This window comes from Bombus fervidus, chromosome 14, assembly GCF_041682495.2.
Source record: "Bombus fervidus isolate BK054 chromosome 14, iyBomFerv1, whole genome shotgun sequence".
Taxonomy (NCBI): domain Eukaryota; kingdom Metazoa; phylum Arthropoda; class Insecta; order Hymenoptera; family Apidae; genus Bombus; species Bombus fervidus.
The window spans coordinates 4,136,178-4,157,150 of NC_091530.1; the positions used below are offsets into that span (position 1 = coordinate 4,136,178).

At 34.4% G+C, this 20,973-nt stretch overlaps 1 protein-coding gene across 12 annotated transcripts in view; it reads right to left on the minus strand.

Moving 5' to 3' along the window:
- The window catches only part of Mp (collagen XV/XVIII-type protein multiplexin), a 346,829-nt gene that overhangs the window by 22,090 nt on the left and 303,766 nt on the right, over nucleotides 1-20,973 (minus strand). For 10 of the 12 annotated variants that reach the window (XM_072017339.1, XM_072017336.1, XM_072017340.1 and 7 more), the window contains 3 exons: nucleotides 10,294-10,380; nucleotides 2,252-2,333; nucleotides 1,655-1,749 (listed from right to left, as the gene is read on the minus strand). In XM_072017339.1, coding sequence (XP_071873440.1) covers nucleotides 1,655-1,749; nucleotides 2,252-2,333; nucleotides 10,294-10,380 — 264 coding nt within the window. The remainder of the gene's footprint in view (nucleotides 1-1,654; nucleotides 1,750-2,251; nucleotides 2,334-10,293; nucleotides 10,381-20,973) is intronic. The other 2 variants (XM_072017338.1, XM_072017344.1) reach the window with 1 other exon arrangement.

A 20,973-nucleotide genomic window follows, 5' to 3' on the forward strand; every position in this document is an offset into this window, starting at 1 on the left:
CTTCATAAATGGATATTTTTATAAAGGGGATGGTTTCAAAGGTTATTTTGATTTTACCTTTGTTGCGCTTTAAATAATCTAGAATTCGAAACGTTCAACTTTTTTAATAATCGAAATGCATAACAGGCTCGTGAAAGTATTCGGTCGTTTAATAAATAGCTCTTAGATCCTTCCTTTATATTCGTAAATACCTTTTACGAATATATTACGGTGTTTGTGAAATTTCAAAAAGTTTCATACGACATATACAATATGGATGTAAAAGTTTTCTATGGTAACTGTCGAAATACTTTCGCGAGCAAGCGCAGCGTGTGTTAAAGAACGTTTCAAATGTATTAAACAAAATTCGAAAGTGGATCTTCGAGGCTAGTTAGCAAATCACTTCGTGCCATATACATATACAATGATTACCTGATCGAGCGATAAATCGGTAATACAGTAAGATTATCGTACACCATCAATTTTTAGCGAAAGAAGCGACTCAAATTATGAAAATATATTCGTTCGTTGCAAACGTCCAACGAATCGTAACATTCGTAATGTACGCTAAACTGCCGTCATTACTTCATCATAAAAGATGGATGTCGTTTCAACAAGTCTATGGAATAGCGTTAAATCGATACACACGCCATTTCCCTTAATACACGTACTTACTGCTGGATTATTATTCATTTATTGTAATGAAACTTGGCGAACGCTGAAAATACCAATAAAATCTACATCCGTGGAAATATGTTACGAAGCGATAAACAACATGTCGCAACAAGAAATAATCAATCTTATTTTTCTTTCTGATTTCTACCTCTCTCGGTATTGAATGGGATCGTTTCAACGATAATTCCATTTAATTTCTTATTCCTTTATGACGTTCCTCGTTGAATGACATTAAACCGTCAGTATTTAGGTCATTCGATATTCTTTCATAATTGAACAATGCAGTAACGCGTGGTCGTAAGCGAAACCTGATGCAAACGCGTGTAATCCTGTAATATGCACAACGCATTCAGCCTGCCTTTATACGTGTATAGACTACTGAACTATAACAACAGGAAGTCCAGCGGTTTGTGTAAGGATTGCTAATGGAACATCTTCGGTGCGGTACGATACATACACCCGATATAACGCATGCGATATGCCACTGGGTATATAATATAGTTCGGTGTATACAATTTGCATAAATTACGCGGACATTTATGCATTCTACGTGCTACGTAACAGTCGTACGTATAGCGATGCCGGATACGAGTGAACTTTAAATCCTACCTTAAATTTAATTCCACGTTTTAGAACGAATGGAAATTACTGATTAGCGTGTAAAGGGAATACGCGCGAGTTTAAAGCCGGTTTTCGGTCCTCTAATTGTTTCTATTTTTTAAAATCATCTTTACCGGACGGATAATTCCTTGGAATTTGACTCAATCGATAAATATTTTTTGACCTTTGATCATTTTTACAAACCATCTATAATCATGGAAATTTGACGAAAGCGTTCGTATATCTTTCTTTGTATTAAAAATTCCCTAATTTGTGAATCTATCGTGAAATTTATTTTTCCTATTTGAAGTTTGATTATAAAAATATAATTAGATATTGTACGATGCAGTAACGCTCAATATCTCTTACTTGATTAGTATAGGTAGAATTATGTATTTACCTCGTCTTGACCAGGTGGTCCAGGTGGACCTGGAGGTCCCCTAACGCTCTCTCCTTTGTCTCCTTTATCACCTTTCTCACCCTTCGGCCCTTTGTCTAAGAAATTTAAGAAAAACTCGTTATAAATCACATCTAAACGGATAATAACACATACCCACTCTCTTCGTCTGTCGTATATCGTCTATAAAAGGAATTTAGTCAAGCATTTTTCTTCGTCGACCAATATATTCAATAAAACCAACACTGTTGGCATTGATGTTTATTTGAAATATTCGATCAAAATATCTGATAAAGTGAAAGAAAACGAGACGAAAATATTGCACGATCTAAGCTTTCAATGAACTCCAAACATACTTTTCAGAAGAAGATATATAAATCTTCTACGAACGAAATTTCAAAGTACGTTAATAACTTCGTTCGAGAGTTTAAGAAAATTCTTTGGAATATTGTCGACAAAGGATGCTCGTAACGAGGCTTGGTTCGGTGATTAAAGAAAACGCCATTTAATGGAATTTCGACGTCGTCGCCATCAGTCAGGGTATTTCTTATCTGTGATCTTATGATTAAATAAACTCGCAAATTCCTCGCGATTACTCACAGTCCGGATTGGGAGGAGGGGGTGTGATGAATGGCGGTGGATTGCTTTCCTCGCTTCTGTCTTCGTCATCGTCTCGTCCGATCTGAAAACGGATGGTAAGAAGAAACGTTGAATAAGAACACTAACCGTGATTTATATGTCGTTATATGGTAAAAGAAAGAAAAAAAGGCGAGGAGAAAGCTAAAACGAAAAACGAACAGCGTAAAAGTTTCATCGCTTATGGGTGGGTGTGATTGATTGCACATTGCGTTGCCTCGATTTATTTGCGATGGGAAAAGCAGAGAAATCACTCCATCCTCGGCGATTTGCTATCGAGTTCGTGGTTAATATACCGTGTCGTTAGGAAATGATTAAAAGCACAAGTTAGTGACACAAAGAAATATTCCGCGGACGTTTAGATATTAGCGAAGCAGAAATTAGTTCAACGAGTCGTTGAGTTGTTTAATTGAATATCGCATGCTATCGAGACTATTCAATTTTTGATAATTTTAGATAAAATATATGGTATAAATATGTATTATATTTGATGATTATAAATATACGTTTTTTAACTGATTTGTTTTCTACAAATAAATAAGATATTAAGACATAGAATATAAAATACGATATTCCAAAAATAAGATATCTGGAATACGTACAATTCAGTATAACCGACGAAGTATTGCAGTACTGCACAATGCAACGTGTTAACAATTGCTACGTATTATATTTTTGCTAGAGAACGATTTTAAACATACGAATGGTAACTTCGTTAAAATATTTCAATTTTCTGTAGCGAAAGCTTTCTTTTGTAACGAAGTTCTGGAACAAGAATTGTAATTTTAAATTGTAGTTGTACGCGGAAAGGTTTTAAGAATTTTTAAATACAAGAAAAAGAGCGGTGTAAAAAAACTTTCGATATTTTTTCTACCCTTTTAAGAATCACTTTCCGTGGAACAAAAAAATACGCTATTTTTCATCGAGCATGATTGACTATTGGCATCGCGTGGTTATAGTTTTTATCGAGTATCTTCTTTAGAGATTAATTAGAGCGTTTAAAATTGAAGGATCAATTTTTCGAGTCGTATGTTTTTTCCTCTCGAAAAATGAATGATATCGCACGCGTAGACGGTGATTAATGAATTTTCGGTTAAATCAAGCGGAACGGTTAGCACATATTTGGCCTAACTACTTTCCAATAATTATTAGCAACGGTGCAGATTTATCGAGCCGAACCGCACGTTGACAGTTATTTATCGTTGATTTTCCGCTTGACATATCTGAAACTTCTCTTTAGCTTAATATTGATTTACCTCTGCGTGTGGTTATTGTAATTTGAATAATAATGTAATATTTAATATGTTTAATACGTAGGAATATATGCAATACGTAAATTTTCAAAAATTTTAGATCGATTATTCCCTTTAATGTCACGTAAGAGGTGTTACAATACAAGATCATTTTTACATTTATCATTTTTCGATACTCTTAATCTTAATACTCTGAAGATAAGATTTGAAATACGTAAAAAAAATTCGTTGTTGTGATCTATATTTCTTAAATTCTATGTTATCCATTCGAAGAATTTTTAAATTTTATAATCGATAATTCTTATAAATCTGGAATAATGGAACTAGATAATCACTGAGAAGGTACGTTGAATCATTTGGAAATTACTTCGATTAAACACATGATATTATATGGAATCATAAGCTAATTCGCAAAGTTAATATCAATCACTTCATTCCACAATTTAGTCGCAAGCCATTGTTATAAAATTAACAGCGATAATAAATATTTGTATTTTACGATCGTAAATATTTAGAGAACGCCGTTGAAGTTTGAAGTTGTTTTCTCGTCCCTTTAAACAAACAAACAGAATTAAATACAATTCTCCTTGCTCTCGCGTCATTTCAACTCTTTTGTTCCTCGTCCTACACCATGCTTTGTAATTCATAGATGGTAAATCGTCGAGATAATTTTTTTACGTTTGTTTCTCTCGCCGCGAACGCCGTATAAACTGGAAAACACTAGGTAAATCGGATAAGGCTGACGCGTATGGGGTTCCACGGATTTTGGATTCTCATGGGAAATATAATGCAACAACATCCTCCGCGTTTATGATTCCTGGGATCCTTTAAGCGACGCTTTCGGGGGGCGCTAAACCGACTTCACGATTTTCTATAAAATCTTTATTTGCCTACAAAATTGCGTTTCGTCGCGTATAAACGACAAAAGATTTCCAACTGAATATCGTTTCTCTGACAAGAACCAGTAGTTATGTGTTATTTCGTATTTGATCGAAATATGGAATAAGTATGGAAATACACGGTACATTTGGAAGAAAATGTTTGGACACGACTGATATTGCGTCTGATATTTTCCTACAAAACGTTGTTGCATTGTACAAAGTCGATACTCGATTGTTTTTTTTAGCTTTCTATAGTCAGATTTTGTTTTTATTTTCGATCGTTTAAATTACAGTTGATTTATTCGAAACATTTTCACAGATACGATGACTGGAATTTTTCAAGTTATTCGACAGTATTTTTTGCATTGAGTTTCTGTAAAAAGTACAAGTTGATTAATTTGTGTGACTTGTTCCGATTCTCGAAATTGCTACTCATGATTGTTTGAAAGATAAAAATTATCTTTCATAGTTGTTTGACGCGATAAACGCGAAGCTTCTGTTCGATCGTGAGAACAGAGGTTTCGATTAAATACAATTTTTCACTTTGGATTTGAAAACGAGCGACCAATAATTGGAATAAATCGATACAATGATACAATAATAAAATATAATAGCAAAGTGACACGTAAATATTATAAAATATGGATTTAAATCCCGCAGCGTTATAAAAAGTCGAATTTGATTTATGTTTGATTCTACCTACGCAATTAAACGATTCAACAGTTTCTCTTAATCTGTATTGTAGATTAAATTTCGCGGAAGATGGAAATGAAGTTTCTTTGACCGTAATTTTCTTCCTTATGAATTTAACGGAACATTAGGATTTTTTCAAAACAAAAAATATTTTCCTTCGTGCTTCTTAACAGAAACACCTTTATATTTTTCCATCGATTATTTTCATAGCAGAAATTCATAACACAAATAATTCTGTCATTTCTTTTAAGAGCTTCGGCTATTTTTAGCGATTCATTTGGCCGACAAAGCATGAAATTATTTGGTAATTAACATTTTAATCGGATCGCTAGGATATCTAAGTCACGTTCGAGGCAATTTGTAATTCATGTCTTTCTACGTATACACAGCAAGGCAAATTTACATTTCGTGCTGGCAGTACGCACAAGTAAAAGCACGCACGCAAATATTCCTCTAAACGAGAGAATATATTTTATACGGATTTCATCTATCGATCAAATATGCCTATACGTGGACTATATTTTACGTATGTCTGTTTGTAACGAACAAAGAAACATTTAACGAGCGAACAAATAAGCGAAGCTATGATAAAACGAAAATCCACAAATACATAAGTAAATGAGATTTGTATTCGCTTTGAAACATTGTACTTTCGATTACGTTAATATCTTGAATTTGCTAGAATCATTCTCTAACGCGATATAACGATATACATCTCTCGATTGGAAATTCTCATTTCTTAAACAATTTCTTTAAATTGTAAAATTCTTTCTGTTAAATATAACTTTGTTACGACATACCTATCCTAGTAAATATCACATTCTTAGAATCAACTTTCGCAGTCGCCCATTTCGGACTGTCATCTATTCTAGCAAGTCGAGGAAGTCAACTCTGTCGCTATCTTTAGTTGTCTTTAAGAGCTCCGTGTTTCCAAATCCTTTCTCAAGAAAGCGGATAGCACTTGCCGACAGATCTATGTATTCCTAAAATAACTAGAAGTGGAGGAACATGTGGGTACTGCGAATAAAGTTTCATCAACGAGTAAAGACACGAGCATTCGCGAAACAGTAGAAATTTAAGGCGCGCGTGAAATCAATGGCCGATCGCAGTAATATATAGCGCGCTCTGAACGACGGGAAGAACCGCAGGCTGTTTCAGTGAATTCGTTCACCCGATATACGTACATCCTGATCAGCTCCAGCATGCACGGCTGCGTCTTTGCATCGCCGTTCTGGGAGCTTTTCTTCTGAAGTAGGATTTCACGGGTGAAATAAATTCCTCTGGCTTCCTTTTTCTTTTTATTTCTTTGACGACTCTTGTTTCCTCTTTTTTGTTCGTTCGACGAGTCGACGAGGATAGGAAGCACGAGCAAATTTTTCGAACGGCTCGATTGACGCGACTGTTCCAGAGGAATTTGTGTCAGAAAGTTGGAAGAGAGTGTTCTTAATTATTTTCGTTCGATCGAGCTCGAGTATTAATTCTGAATCGAAGACTTACGCAGGTATCGCGATAAATGTTGTACGAAGAGAATTCGTATCGCCACACAATTATTTGTTGCTATATAAAACTACGAGAATAAAGCAACAAATAGATTCGACACTTTCACGAAAGTCTATATTTTTATGAATAAAATTAAAGAAACGGAAGATAAATAGAAATTTGTTTCGCTCTTTAAACGTTCTAACGAGAAAGAAGTTCACTTTCGAAATTTTTAGGAAACGACGATCTCTTGGATACAATTCTTTCGCGGTATAATTACAGAATATTCTGTTGCAAAAAATTGAACGAATTCGTTTTCTTAGACAAAGACGCGCATAAAAATCCGCGATCTAGATACAAAGAAGCAAAAAGTAAGGATCTTGCAGGAATTCATTCTTCATCGTAAAAAAGTAGTTTCGTATTTCTTAATGTGTGAAATTCTCGTATAAGATGCTCAAAGTACAGTAATAAAGTAAAGAATACATTTTGGACGAAATCACAAAAGGATTCTATGGCACGCTTCGTCAAATTTAGGTAAAGTATATAAAATGTTGACCTTTCAACTTTAATTTAAACGAAGCAGACGGAGAGCAGCCCAACAAAGCTAAATCTAGCGAGGAATTGTGTACTGCGGTTCCCCTTTTACGGAAGAATTGTTTGTCAGTGGCTGCATTGTGGGATAGCATATTGCTGGCTAGGAAGATAAGGGTGAAAGCGTGTTTATATTTGCTGACCGGTGCTGTGTATAATAAAGATGATCGTACACCGTTCAAACTCTGTTACATACGAGAGCTTGAAACACGATGAATTTGTCACGTTGATTAAATTTTAACGAGATCTATCGTTGAACGAAATCGGTTAACTACGTCTATAATATAAATAACTTCGGAAGTGACTCTAGCGAGTAATTTAAATTTATTTTAGCTAAAAATTAGAACCCGAAAGTTTGAAACAAAGTAGACCAGCTTTTTTTGATGTCACGTGATAATAAAAATAATTGTACGTTATAAATATATTTTAAATTTAAAGGTGAATCTCATACCCAATTTTCCATACGATATCTCAAATGTGTCAAATTATTACACGTATATTTAAAAATAGTTAAAGCAAGATCATATTTATGTAAAGGAACGCGATAGATTTCATTTACAATTTTCAAAAAATAAATCTCTTGAAAGAAACGATAATAGAACGTCACCTACATACAGTACGTGTATCCGATGTCTGACCAATAATCGACTTTTCTACTGATACTTTCCTAACTTCGCATTTCCAACGATTTAGAACACCTAAATACATTTCCCTCTTATTCTGCGAGTAATTACGAGTAAATTACAAGACTCTAACTCCTGTTTTAATTAACTCTCACTTTAGAGTTAATTCGCGTTTAAAATCTACTTGACCGGAATCGAGAAGAGTCTTTTTAACAAACGTTCGTTCGTTGGTAGCTAACATCGGAAGATCAAACCTAATAGATCCTCCGCTGTGGCCAGCAGAACGAATCGAAGTCAATTCTAGTTGGCAAGTTTAACTTTGACAGAGCTAGATCACCTCGTCTAATTGCCAACGTGAATAGTTAGGTGGCAAAAGTCAAAGTTCGTCTTCGATCCTACTTTCCCGTACATTCTCCGTTTATTCTCTATCTTCTACGTCTTTCTATATCTTTTTGTACTTCTGCATCGCTCGAGCTGTCTCTCTATATTTTACAACTTTCTAACATCCTCGGTTCAGTCAGAATTTAATTCCCTCCGTGAATTCCTCGCTCGATTCCTTGCATTCATCGTTCGTGTAGCTTGCGGAGGATAGTCGAAAAGGAGATACCTCCGAAGCAATTGCATTTTGATGAACCTGTTTTCGAATCGTACCACCTCTCGACGATTTGTTGTTCGCTAATTCCATCCGAATAATCCGATTTCTCTTCCACGAGATTGAATCTCCTGCTGCGTCTAACCAGTTAAGCACTCGTGATCGATCCTCGAAAGAAGTCTTTTGTAACACAGCAATTTTCAAGGAATTTGCTTTCTTGGAATCTTGTTGTCTTAGATCGAAGACTCGTTGGAATGGCTAAACGTTTCTTCGCTACTTCTAAGTGGAAATTCAAAGGCGTTAATTAAGTAATTAATCGATTTCCCGTTCCCATTGGTTTCCAAGAATTCGAAGATAGAGTAACGATCCTTTCAATTAAATTCCTCAAATAATTGCGATGTATCCCTTCTGGAAACTTTCCACGACAGTTTCAACCATAAAATTCACCTTCTTCTCTCTGAAAACTTATTTATAACCGTAGGAATCCAACGATATAAAAGCAATTTTAATAAATCGAAAGACTCAAGCTTCGTATTTTATCGCGTGGCGAGAATAGATGACGAACGAAGAGAGGCAACGACCAAACCTTCCGGCTCCTTATTAAATTTAATCGTTAAAAGATTTAATGGGTCGGATAAGTTTGAGAAAACTGGTGTCACAACGCGGCATGGCCCTAACTTCGTTTGGATTAAGAGAAAATCTTTGGGAACGACGACGTTGGTGGGAAGTTTTGCAAAGCTTTCTGAGAAACGAAGCGTTTTCGGCGCTGTTACCGATGCAAGATCCCGTCAGAATCTCCAAGATTATTCTCCCGGTGTTCCAAAGATTATCCTCATAAAGCGATCACCGTGTTCCTCTTCTAACGCTCGACAAGTTCCTAGGGAATTCTTTTGTGGGTTATCGAAGCGTCTTATATAACTCGATCGCTCTCGAATAGTCGCAATTAAAACGTTTCACGTGCGAGCTCTTTGTTCTTGGTCCTTTTCCCTCTTCTTTGTATCTTTCGAGTAACAAATCGAACAAACGAATCGTTGAATCAAGCGCTCCGAGATATTTTCAAGCAATGAAAACCGGTGATGAAGCAATAACGTCTAATTGATCGGAGAAAGGAAGTATCTACGATAGATTATTTGATTCTTGAAATTGACAAGTTACAAGTTGCAGGTTATAAATGCACCGTGTACGAGATCAATGACAATGAATGTGTTAAGTATATAGTATCACGTTTACGTTTTGTCGTATTTCAACCAAGATTGGACAATCGAAATGAAAAACGAAAGCACCGTATTTAATCAATTGATATCGTTGAGTAATCGTTGATTCATAATAGCTTCAATTAATCTTTCTTGTTTTAGTTTTCCTGTATTTTACGCGACAATTAATAGCATCTGTGACGTGAAATATAAAATATAAATTGCAATTAAATATCTACTGCGATCAGCTGACTCAATGATATCGATTGAAGGTTAATCGAACTTTTTATCGCGATCAAGACTCGTTTGTTATCGGAGTAACACGATGGAGCAGCGTTACAACGAAAATCGTCGTTTCTGCTCAAATAGAAAAGTAGTAATCGTTACCGCAACCGTTAGTAGGCGGAAAATTAGAAAACTCATGACCACAATTGTTTCTCATCTTTTCAGCCAGTCTGTTTTTACTCGAAGTTTGCATTCGATCCTATACCATAATGATAAATTATTCTTTCGAATCTGTTCGTCAAAGATGAGAGAGCATCGCGGTCGAGAAGTTTATAGAATATCTCGTTAGCAAACATCGAAGCGAAGTTCGTGTTAATGCAATCGGGTTAGTTGAGACGTTGCTTGCGAAACAAATAATTAGTGAGCACGTCGTATTGTAAGTTTTCAGCGGAACTCAGCTTCATCACGCAACTCACGTCTGGCACATTAGTGTCAACGTCTTCCAAACCGTCAATCAAGTCGTTATTGATATCGCCTGAGCCGAGATCCTCGTCTGGGTCGAACTATAAAAGAAATTTATTATTAGAATCAGACCTTTTTGAGGATTCCATGGTGAGAATTGGATTCATGGGAAGAATTCTGCTCTAGAAGAATCCGATGTTGCATTTATTATCAGATACATTCTGTGATACAGATCAAGATTGGATATTGTGCATGTTTATTTAAAATTGTTATTCTACTCGTTGCTTATTGTATTATATTATTTAAGTAATATTTTTGAATAGTATTTGAGAAGTAAATTATTTTAATATCTCTCTTTATTCGATGTATGTATGGGTATTTGTTATTTGATTTTACCAGAAAAATATGTATTTTATAAGATACATAGAATTTATATTTTAAAATCACAGACTTCCGACAGTTTTTACGAATTTTTATTTTTTTTCAACAATTTATTCTTAGCTGTTTATGAATTCTTCTTTAAATGATTTTACTCGGTCTATTTAAAGCCGAAAAGTCTATATCTCTATATCTGTAAAATACGAGTTAATTGTCAGAGGAAAATTATTCTCATTAACTGAAAAAAGCATACGTAATGTATACGTGAAAACATCGATGCAAGTTATTTGCAATATGAAAATTTGTACAATTCTTTCCCTCTATCGTAAGATACTAACTCGTAAAGGTTATCACAAACCATCTAATTGTATTTGCTTAACTTTATCGATTCTTAAAATACAGAAGAAAACGTACTGCTATGAAATTTCGCTTGTGGTAGCTTTTAACGGTTAAATTGAGGCACGATTAAAAGATAAAAAGACGTTTCAATGATACAATATCGTGCTCCGATAATATATAATAGGTAAATACGCGCGTCATTGGTATCGGTATCGTAATTATATGTTGTATCACCGATGTAAACGGGATAATTAATTAGTCCTAATATTGCACAGTATAGCGCCGGTATCCTTATGCTCGTTTTACGCTACACATACCGATCTAAATTTACACAGCGTAAAATGGATAGGTCAAGGTATACGTAATTGCGAACTAAGCGAGGCCAAATGTCGAGGCGATACTGAGTTAAACAAACCGAATTAATCCCCTGGTATCCCATTAATTCCTCTGAGAGGAAATCAGTCTTCCATGATTATTAATTCACATACACTGCGTGAACTTCTGCTAGAGTTCACGCGTGTAATTTCTAATCATCGTCTTTCTTCGGACAACAGCTGCATATTGAAAAACCACCGTTGTTCCATTGATTTTATTCTTATAACGTTTCTTTCAGTTACAAGAGATTTCACATCTCTCCTTTTCATTACATTTATAGATCTATATTTTCCAAAATTTTATTTTAATTGTTTCTGCCTATGTTGGCCGAATAAATTCAAAGATAATTATTTACAGAAATAACTTCGAAAGACGATTATATCGAAAAAATGATTTTTCAAATATGAAAATGATGCTGAACACTGACAGGGTTATACTTTGATTATGCGTGCTCAATTTTTGTAGATTCTAATAGTTAGTTAATTTAAATCATCTGAAATCAGCTGGTTTAATACTTTCGATTTAGGTGAAATTCTTTTCACGATACGTTCAACTTTGATTGAACTAGTATTTAATAACGGGAGAAAAGATAGAAGAGAAAATATATCTGCTTTAAAATAATTAGCTTCGGTAAGGTTTTTCTCCAATATCTTCTTCATCAGGCTTGGTAATGTGAAAAAGTAGAATTGTTATCTTTTCGTACGAAACGAATGTTTTTATAAATTTATAGACTCGTTTAAAATACATGAAAATATCCGTGCGTATTTTAAGATGTAATCCACGAGAAAATCATACTTATCCATAATTGATCTTTCTTTTATAAATATGAACAAAAATATGAACAAAATATGAACAGACGAAACAGGTATTTCTAAATTTAAACATATCTTTGTTAAAGTTTTTATAAAAATTACCACCTCATTTCATAGGCAACGAAGCGAAATTTGAAATCCCGCGATCGCTGCATTAATCACACTGGAATTAACGAAACGCAATTAAAACGTCCAATCAAGTACCATCGGCGCCTTTTATCGTTCGAGTGCTGAATACTTGGGATTTAAGCGGTTTCTATAGATGGCCAGTAATCTGTGGCGCCAGTGGATACACCTAGTGACCATCACTGTTTATTTAAATTTATTTATTTCTAATTTACATACGGCAACAGACATTGATTAACTCTCCGTAACTGGATCTTTCCATTGTTCGAGGAAACGAGAAAAATAGTTTACGCTCGATAGCAATTTCCCATTTTGATGAAAAAAAGAAAAAAGCTAATAATTGGTTTGGATAGATTGCTTGGCAATACAACGATATAATTATTGAAGTAATATTCATAGTATCGATTATAATAAGAAGTATGTAACTTTTTCTATGTCGTATGACATTATAATAATAAAAATATCAAGTAACACGTGTTTTCGAATTAGATCAGCATCCTTTATTTTAATATCGTATAAAAGTTTGTAAAATTATATGACAATGTATTTATAACAGCAGATTAAACATACAAAGACCAGATACGTAATATTACACAGCTTTAAGTTAATCCGCGATAAAGTTGGTATCAGGTTACGAAAGTGGACCTTAAAGAATCAAGCTAGAACTTTGACTTTCCATGCTGTAGAGTGATGTAGAATAAGAAAAGTATTTACTCTGTTCATAACGTGTCTACGTTACTATAAAACAAGGAAATCATGTAAAGCGAGGGAAGCATTTTCTTTTGTAGCTAACACGTCTAACGATAACACGTTAATGATATAAGGCTTCTTCTTCAACAAAATGTAACTTACTTACAAAATACGTGTAAAAAGATGTTCGATGGAATATTCTAGCAGGGTAATTCAATTCTTTGTTATCAGGTTATCTAATCCCCAAGTACGAATCACACGAATAATTTTCTAAATTAATATTAAAAATAGAATATTTGCCCGTGGTCGAAAGGATCCAAGTGTCCATAATGATCCTTCTGAAAGTTACTATACACGCATGTACAATATTTAAAGGACTAATCGAAGGCATTTATCGAGCGGATTCACGCGAACGCCGCGGCCAAGTCAAACTTCCGATTGAAATTAGAAACTAATCCACTTAAACACTCGCCGTGTAATACACTTTACACGTTGTTAACGCTGCCGCTGTCATTTTGTGTGCGCGAGCGGACAAGCGTACTGAGCTTAATTAATCTCATTTTAGCGATTTCTGATCCAACACGCTCGGCTTCGCCCCTTTTCAATTATTCAAACGGCCAAGATCCCATGTCGATTGCTCGTCAGTTTCGCGGAGACGGCCAATTTGTTTAATCCCGCGGCGGAAAATTCATTAATATCTTAGCGAGGCGTCTGTTCGAAATTCGATTAATCAAACGAACTCCAATGCATATTTATCGAGCATACGGAATATTTCGATCTCTCTAGTTAGCCTTTAAACGTTACTTTCCTCCTTTCTTCTTTTACATTTCTTCTTTTAGATTGTATTCTATTAGATTGGGTTGAAGATAATTCTATAACATTTATTTAATCAACGCATTACGTAAAGATTAGTTTGTTGTATATAAATAAATTATGTGGTTTACCTACTCTGTGATTTCAAAATTTTCCTCCTTTTATCAAAAAATTTCTGCGTATCTTTATACCGTTTAAGTTATTTGACGATTACTCGTAAGAAAAATTCTAAGTACTGAAACAATTGATACTTCATGCGTTTATTAGTAAATGATTTAAGTATACTATTAAGTACACTTATGAACAACGTTTACCCATATTACTAGCATGTTCGGCCTCTACGGCCGATATAAGTAACAACTTTACGATAGTTCTTAAAACATGACACTAAAAGACGAACGAACTTACTATACAACCTAATTCATCATTTTATTCCGTAGTTATTCTTCGATTGTTGTAAATACAATGAAAAGGATATCCTTTGAATAACAGTTTTTCGGAATATATGAAAACTTGTAATTATGAGAGCGATTGTTTATTATCGGAATACCGAACAAAAGAATATTTATATCGAAGAGTTTGTGTGATACCGACTACAGTTTGCATATAAATTGCGTTCGATTCTTGTTTGCTTGTTTCATCAACAAAGGTTGGTTAATTTTTTGCAGAAATGTTGTGGGGAAAGAGGAGCGGTATAACGTTTTAACTTACCGTATTAATTTCTCTCGTTTTAGCAAGGGAACGTATTTTAGTTGTCTAGCTTTTCAAAATTTCGTAAACTCTTCGTAATGGATCATGGCATTAGATTTCAAAACACCAAAGTAAAAATATTGGAAGGAATATCGAATTCTTATTTTATGTTTTATTTGACGTATTCAGATAGACTGTCCGAGTTGCCGAAGAATATCATCTCGTTTTGCAGTGAAATCGATATTCAACTTACACACAATAGATTCGTTTTACTTCATATTCCAATTCATTATTCGTCATTCGCAATTAAAATCGACGACAGAAAATTCATGAATTTCATTATGCAAATAACATCGTAGCAATTTGTCTCGAGTCACAAAATATTCGTGTCATAATCCCTCGGGTATTTTAACCGGCTGTAAGATAACGGACAGAGTTCTAATGTTAAGAACGATAATAAATAAAATAGACGCTTATGAAACATAACGAACGGAAGAAGAGAATTGAAAATAGAAATATTAATTGTATTAATTATATATTAAAATTTCAATAATCAATTATACTGTTAAAAGAAAGATAAGAAAATAAGAACGTCAATGTCATAAAATTTGTATGCTTTTGATCGTATGATAATGCTAAAATTAGAATTCAAAAAAACTGAAATTGACAAGACACTGATAGTTAATTAAACGTTTGCCTTTTTAAATTGTCTCTAATTCCGTGACAGCATCATTTAACTTAATAACAAGATAGCGGTTTTCGGGAGAATTCCTATATTATATCACAATAATTAATGCCATGCGACCACTGCACCTGGGTGTATTTCAATTTTGATCGAAGCAGATTCATCTGGTTTTGCATATGCGAGCTCTAGATTCCATATCTTGTATGAATTTCTGTCCCAATATCCCGGCTGATCCTAAAATTTTAGCCGCTGCTAAAATTGATGTACGCCTTCCATAGAATGTAAAAGTTTCAAATCACCAGAGGATAGGCCATAGATACGTACAAGTATGAAAAAGTAACTCAAAACTATTCACTGTACTACTTTTAAATATAGGTAGATGGATACACGATGTAAGATTTTTGTGTATTATTTTCGTTTATATTTAAATTTTTCAGAAGCAAGGCTAAGCTTCAATTTCGATAAAAAATTCCGTACATCGATTAGATTTAAATTGAACGAACTTCGTAACAGATCGTATCTGTAAGTTAATTTTAAATGTGCCCGATTTACTACAATACGTCGAATAGATTTCGCATTTAGTAATTACAAAGTTTGATGTAAATTGTAAATTTTTAAATTTTAATCGTGACGTTCATAAAATTCTAGAATTATGATACACTTTCGTGATGGATATACAAAAAGAATATTATAACAGAACGTTAACGCATCACGGAACGGGCTGTTTGCGGGGGAACTGATGCGTGTAGCCGATATATTTTAAGGCTTCTGTCTATATCGCGTGGCTTTACGAAAATGGTTAGAACTTTCGAAACATCGAACATCTTTTCATAAAATTTTTTACGATAAAATTTCGAATAGTAATTATTTTATAATTGATTTATAAGATACATACGTTGCTCTATTCGTAATAGATTTCATTTAAATTCAATTACACAAATAAATATTACGATTGAATTTTTTATTTCGAACAAAATAGATATATTCTATTTGAACGTCAATAAATTTGTATTGCATGATTTTTTCGAGCCATGTTCTTCTGTGAAAAGGTACATTGCAACGTTTTGTAGATATAAATTGTTGTTCTACGTTCATTATGTTCACAGCACATCCGGCATCGCCTACGTGGATGGCGTAGGTATCTTTCCACTATCTTTAATTTTTTCTACTACAGAAAACATTCGATAATTGCACAGTAGGCATCCTTCCTACGAGGAGGAGGTTGCACCAAGAAGCTCGACGACCCGCTGTGATCGAGTGCTGTGACATAATCCAGTGTTAGGTATCGTTGAGTACAACGTATTTAAGTACTAATCCAAAAGGAAAACCTTTTTATTTTTGATTTTTTAAAAATTAAACCTGTACTAACGTATCAACGAGATCCTCCTTGAGACCAAATGAGACCAAAAACGATATAATTTGAATTATATTTACTCATTGATATGTACTTAATTATCATTTATTAGGTAAATAAATATGCTGCAAATTATAATGCTGTTTGGTGTCATTTTAATCAGGAAAACGCAAAAAATATGTTGGTAGAAGTTTCATTGATGACAAATCGAAGATGAAAAATTTTGATTTTTGAGTTAAAAGTCTCATTTTGTCACGAGCCTTTAATATTTGTCGAACGCTTCGACCCTCGGCCCCCCTTTCTCTTTCATTCGCGTTGTCCTCTTCTATATTCGCTACATATAATATCTCAGTTTCGAGGAATCAAATTGTTTCTAACTCTGCGCAATTGCAACGCTGGGGTCTCGATTTTTGTCCAATTATCGAACGATTGCTGTATATGTTTTTTCGTGTTTCGAGTAGAACTATATACTTTGATAAAGGAGATTCATTACAAGAAGTTATCTACACGACACTTTCACTTGTAGATCATAATCATTACACTTTACTCGTCGGGACATGTTTGATCATCTTGATTTATGGACGGTGATCCTAGATGGGCTTGGATTAAACGCGTACAACCCTCTTATCCTGCACCGAGAACCAACGTGTCAGCCAATTAAGCATGAGTAGAAAAGTCCACAATCTTCTCTCCACTTAACGCGATATAGGATTAAAGGAAATTCTTCAGCAAAATATTCGATTAACGTCTCCGACACATTTTTTGAAAACTGATCGAAATAAAACCACTTTGAATGTTTTTCAGATCAAAGAACGATTAATTGCATTTCCACTTAATTCCGAGATATATTTAAGACTAAACAAACTATTAGAAACGATTAACTCTCTTAGAACCAAGCGTATCTTGAACTATGAAACAAATTATCCTTTTCGATTATTGGTAATGGAAATACACTTTCCCAATCTTTTTTTACGGAAGACAAAATCCATTACGATTGGAATCAATTTTACCAAGCGCAAACGCATTTGAAAGATCTTAAATTAGGATTTAATAATTATTAAAAAAAAGAGAGAGAGAAATTCTTCCGATGTTTCAAAGAACTTTTGATTCTAAAAAGATTAAATCGCGCTACAAATTTCTCAAACAAACGAATACGATAAATTTTCTTGCTTTTCTCTTCCTTGCATCTACGTTCAAACTTATTTCGTTCGATCGTTGCCCGCAAAAGCTAAATCGTCGAGTTTTCGGTACATTTAAAAGACTGTGAGTAACGTTCGTTCGGTAAATAGCCAGAGAACACAATCGTATCGAGGACCAGCAGGTTGAAGAACCAAGCTGCTTTCTCACCGATCGAATATTTGTAGCCTCTCGTTTGGCGGCCAAGTTGTTTTAAATGTTTTCGAGTTTCTCGCACGGCAATACCTTATCGATTACGACCGACACGACCTGCTTTTTCCGGCGTTACCTCTGGATATCGAAAAACCGTACCTTCGAGAGGCGTGCGCGCGCGAGCGTACGACAGGAGCACCCTCGACCCCGATCTATCCGCGCTCCAATCCAAAATATTCCACGACAAAATATCAGCGGCGTGATTTCGCGATCTGACGACCCGGCTGACAACAGGACAGAAGCATTCGTCAGACAATATCCCGTCGACTGGTGAATTCTCTGACGACTCGAGATTTCTCACGTCGCAAACGCAACGATTTCTTTCTTCAATATATCCTTCTTCCTTCGGTCCATTCGCGTTTCGTCTAATATCCGCGTTTTTTCCATCAAGATGATTGTACTTGGTCTAACGTCATGCGACTCTATATGGAGTTCACTAAAGGAAGACTTGATAAGTATATTTTTGGCGAGTTTCTTAGTTCACTGTCACCCGATAATCAAAGATGTTTCTAAACGTAGATGATTGATCGACAAAGTTCTGTGAAAAGATATTAAAGAATAATAGTTCAACGACATTAATACTTTTATTTCATGACAAGCAACATTTTTGAAATTATGAAGATGTTGATAAGGTATTGAATTGAAAAACTTCTCGACTCAAGCAAGAGATAGCGCGAGACGAATTGATCGAGGGTTTGCGAAGATCTGTCGGACAGAAATATCTTTTGATTTAGGTCAAGTGTGAATCGAGCATAAATTTGTACCAATGTTTTTCCAGGCTATCACTTTCATCCAAACGCCTGTCAATCCTATTACATATACCTGAAAATCCTATTACATCTATGGAATGCAGAATTTGGTCAATGAATAACAAGATACAAGCCAACTAAATTTCATTTACGAGTTTGGCATGAAATTAATAGGAAAATTAATATTCATAGAATATTTCTTTCCTTATGAATATTCTAATCGTTAATTTAGACGTTTCGTTACATATCACAAACAATGTACAACGCTGTTAAAAACTTTAACTATCGTATACCGTAAGATTCAGATTTCTCGCAGAACGCTTAAACGTTTGTACCGACTTTTACGTCCCGATAAAAATTAATTCTTATGGACTTGTTCCTTCTTTTTTCTTACAATTTATCGCAGCTTCGTTTATTCCGTGGCAACGGTTTGGTGTAATTCACGGAAACGTATAAACTTAACTCATCGCAGTTTAATTCGCAACATCGTGTGCCCGTGTAAGAATTCTCCCAAACACGTTACCGCTGAAGCAATTTAAAGAATTTTCTTTTGTCTGGCCCCCGCCGCGGCACGTTAAGTATTTTCGTTCTATTTTTCCCGGCTGTAAAGTTCAGAACGTGAATTCATTTCTTCGTAACCAGGTCGTAGCGAAGGTAAGGGATGTGGGAGAAATAGCGGTGATACTGTACCGAAGAAAATTTCGCATTATTTCATTCACAACGATTTGAAAGGAGCCAAGCGAAGATCGGGTGAAAGCCGAGCAAAATGCGTAAAACCGTAAAACCACGAAAGGAATAGCGTGAAACCATGAAGGGAGCTACAGTAAATGTTTAACAAACGAATCACACGCCCTATCTTTTAATTGCTGCACGCTTTGTGCAAAAAGAAAAAGAAAAAAGAAAAAAGAAAAAAAAAATCGGAGCTCGAGTCGAGGGAGATTAAAATAGTCAGCCTGTCTATAAACTTGTCATTCTGAAGTTTGAGGAATAGTTTGTGAATGAACAGAAATAATGTTCTTGTTTAAACGAATTCAATTTGGTTAGTTTACTCGTAGATGATTTTGTTGTAGTCTTTTGGTTTAGAGTATAAACTGTGAGAGTATTGGTAACATTGGTTAACATTTACAAGTATAAGTTTATAGAGTTTTAGTTACGAAACTTTAAAGGGTAGAACAAGTAGAACAAGTAGAAGCAGAATGATACATAGAATACATCTTGTATGGGATAATATTTGGAAAATGACGTATTATCTCTACAAAATTAATAATTAATTTCTCTATCTATTGGAAAAAATTCATTTACTATCTATAATCTACATTAAGTTCGTCCTATTGTCGAATAAAATTCTAAATACTTTTAGAAAGATGGTTTTCAGGCAAACGTACGTCGTAAAAATAAATTGAATGCTCTTTGTCAGTGAAAAGATACGAATACGACAATGTCATTAACATAGAGGTAAAGTATTTGATATCACATATTCTCCGATATTGATAATAGCGTTTTAATTAAATATTTTCTAAAAATAATCTCAGTTTAAATAATACTGTAAAGTATTTGTAGTCTAATTTGTCGCACTAAGAATAAGAGAAAGCAGACTATGATAACAAGATTATGAACACGTTTATCCGTAATTTATCAGACTACCAATTGTCACAGAAATTCGCTCTATTAAGGCAAGATCTTCTTGGCTTCTCATTAAGATCCCGGAAATTCCATTTACTTCCCTTGCATCTAAATTTCCATGAAAATGCGTTCATGCCAAGAAAACTCCGGTTATAAAACAGAATTAATTTAACTGCAAATTTCAGCTAAAATGATTTAACTACGATTATAATGGATGAACGAAGAATTACGTAATTACCTATATGAACCAACAAACAAGTAAACATAAAATTATTAATTCAGCTACGATGTTCGCTGAACCATTAATTAATTCATTTGTTTTTCATTCGTATTCTACCGTATTCGATAAAAATTACGATCAACAACTTTTCTATGAATTTTATTCTCCTTGATTTATACAATTTATATAGACGATAAAGAGTTTTATAAAGACGTAGAATGCGGTTTATACTCTGATGATGCAATTAAAAGAACGCATGTTTTTCAAACGATTAACCATGGTAAGATCGAGCGGAGCATCCTTAAGTCGCGTTTTCATCGCTCTAACCAAAGTCGCAGAACACATTTGAAACCTTTAAAAGGGGGCCAAACGTAGTATCATCGTCTCTAAAATGAATATTCAGCACACGTGTTCGTTGAATACTCCGAGTAGCGTATCGCACGTGTGAAAA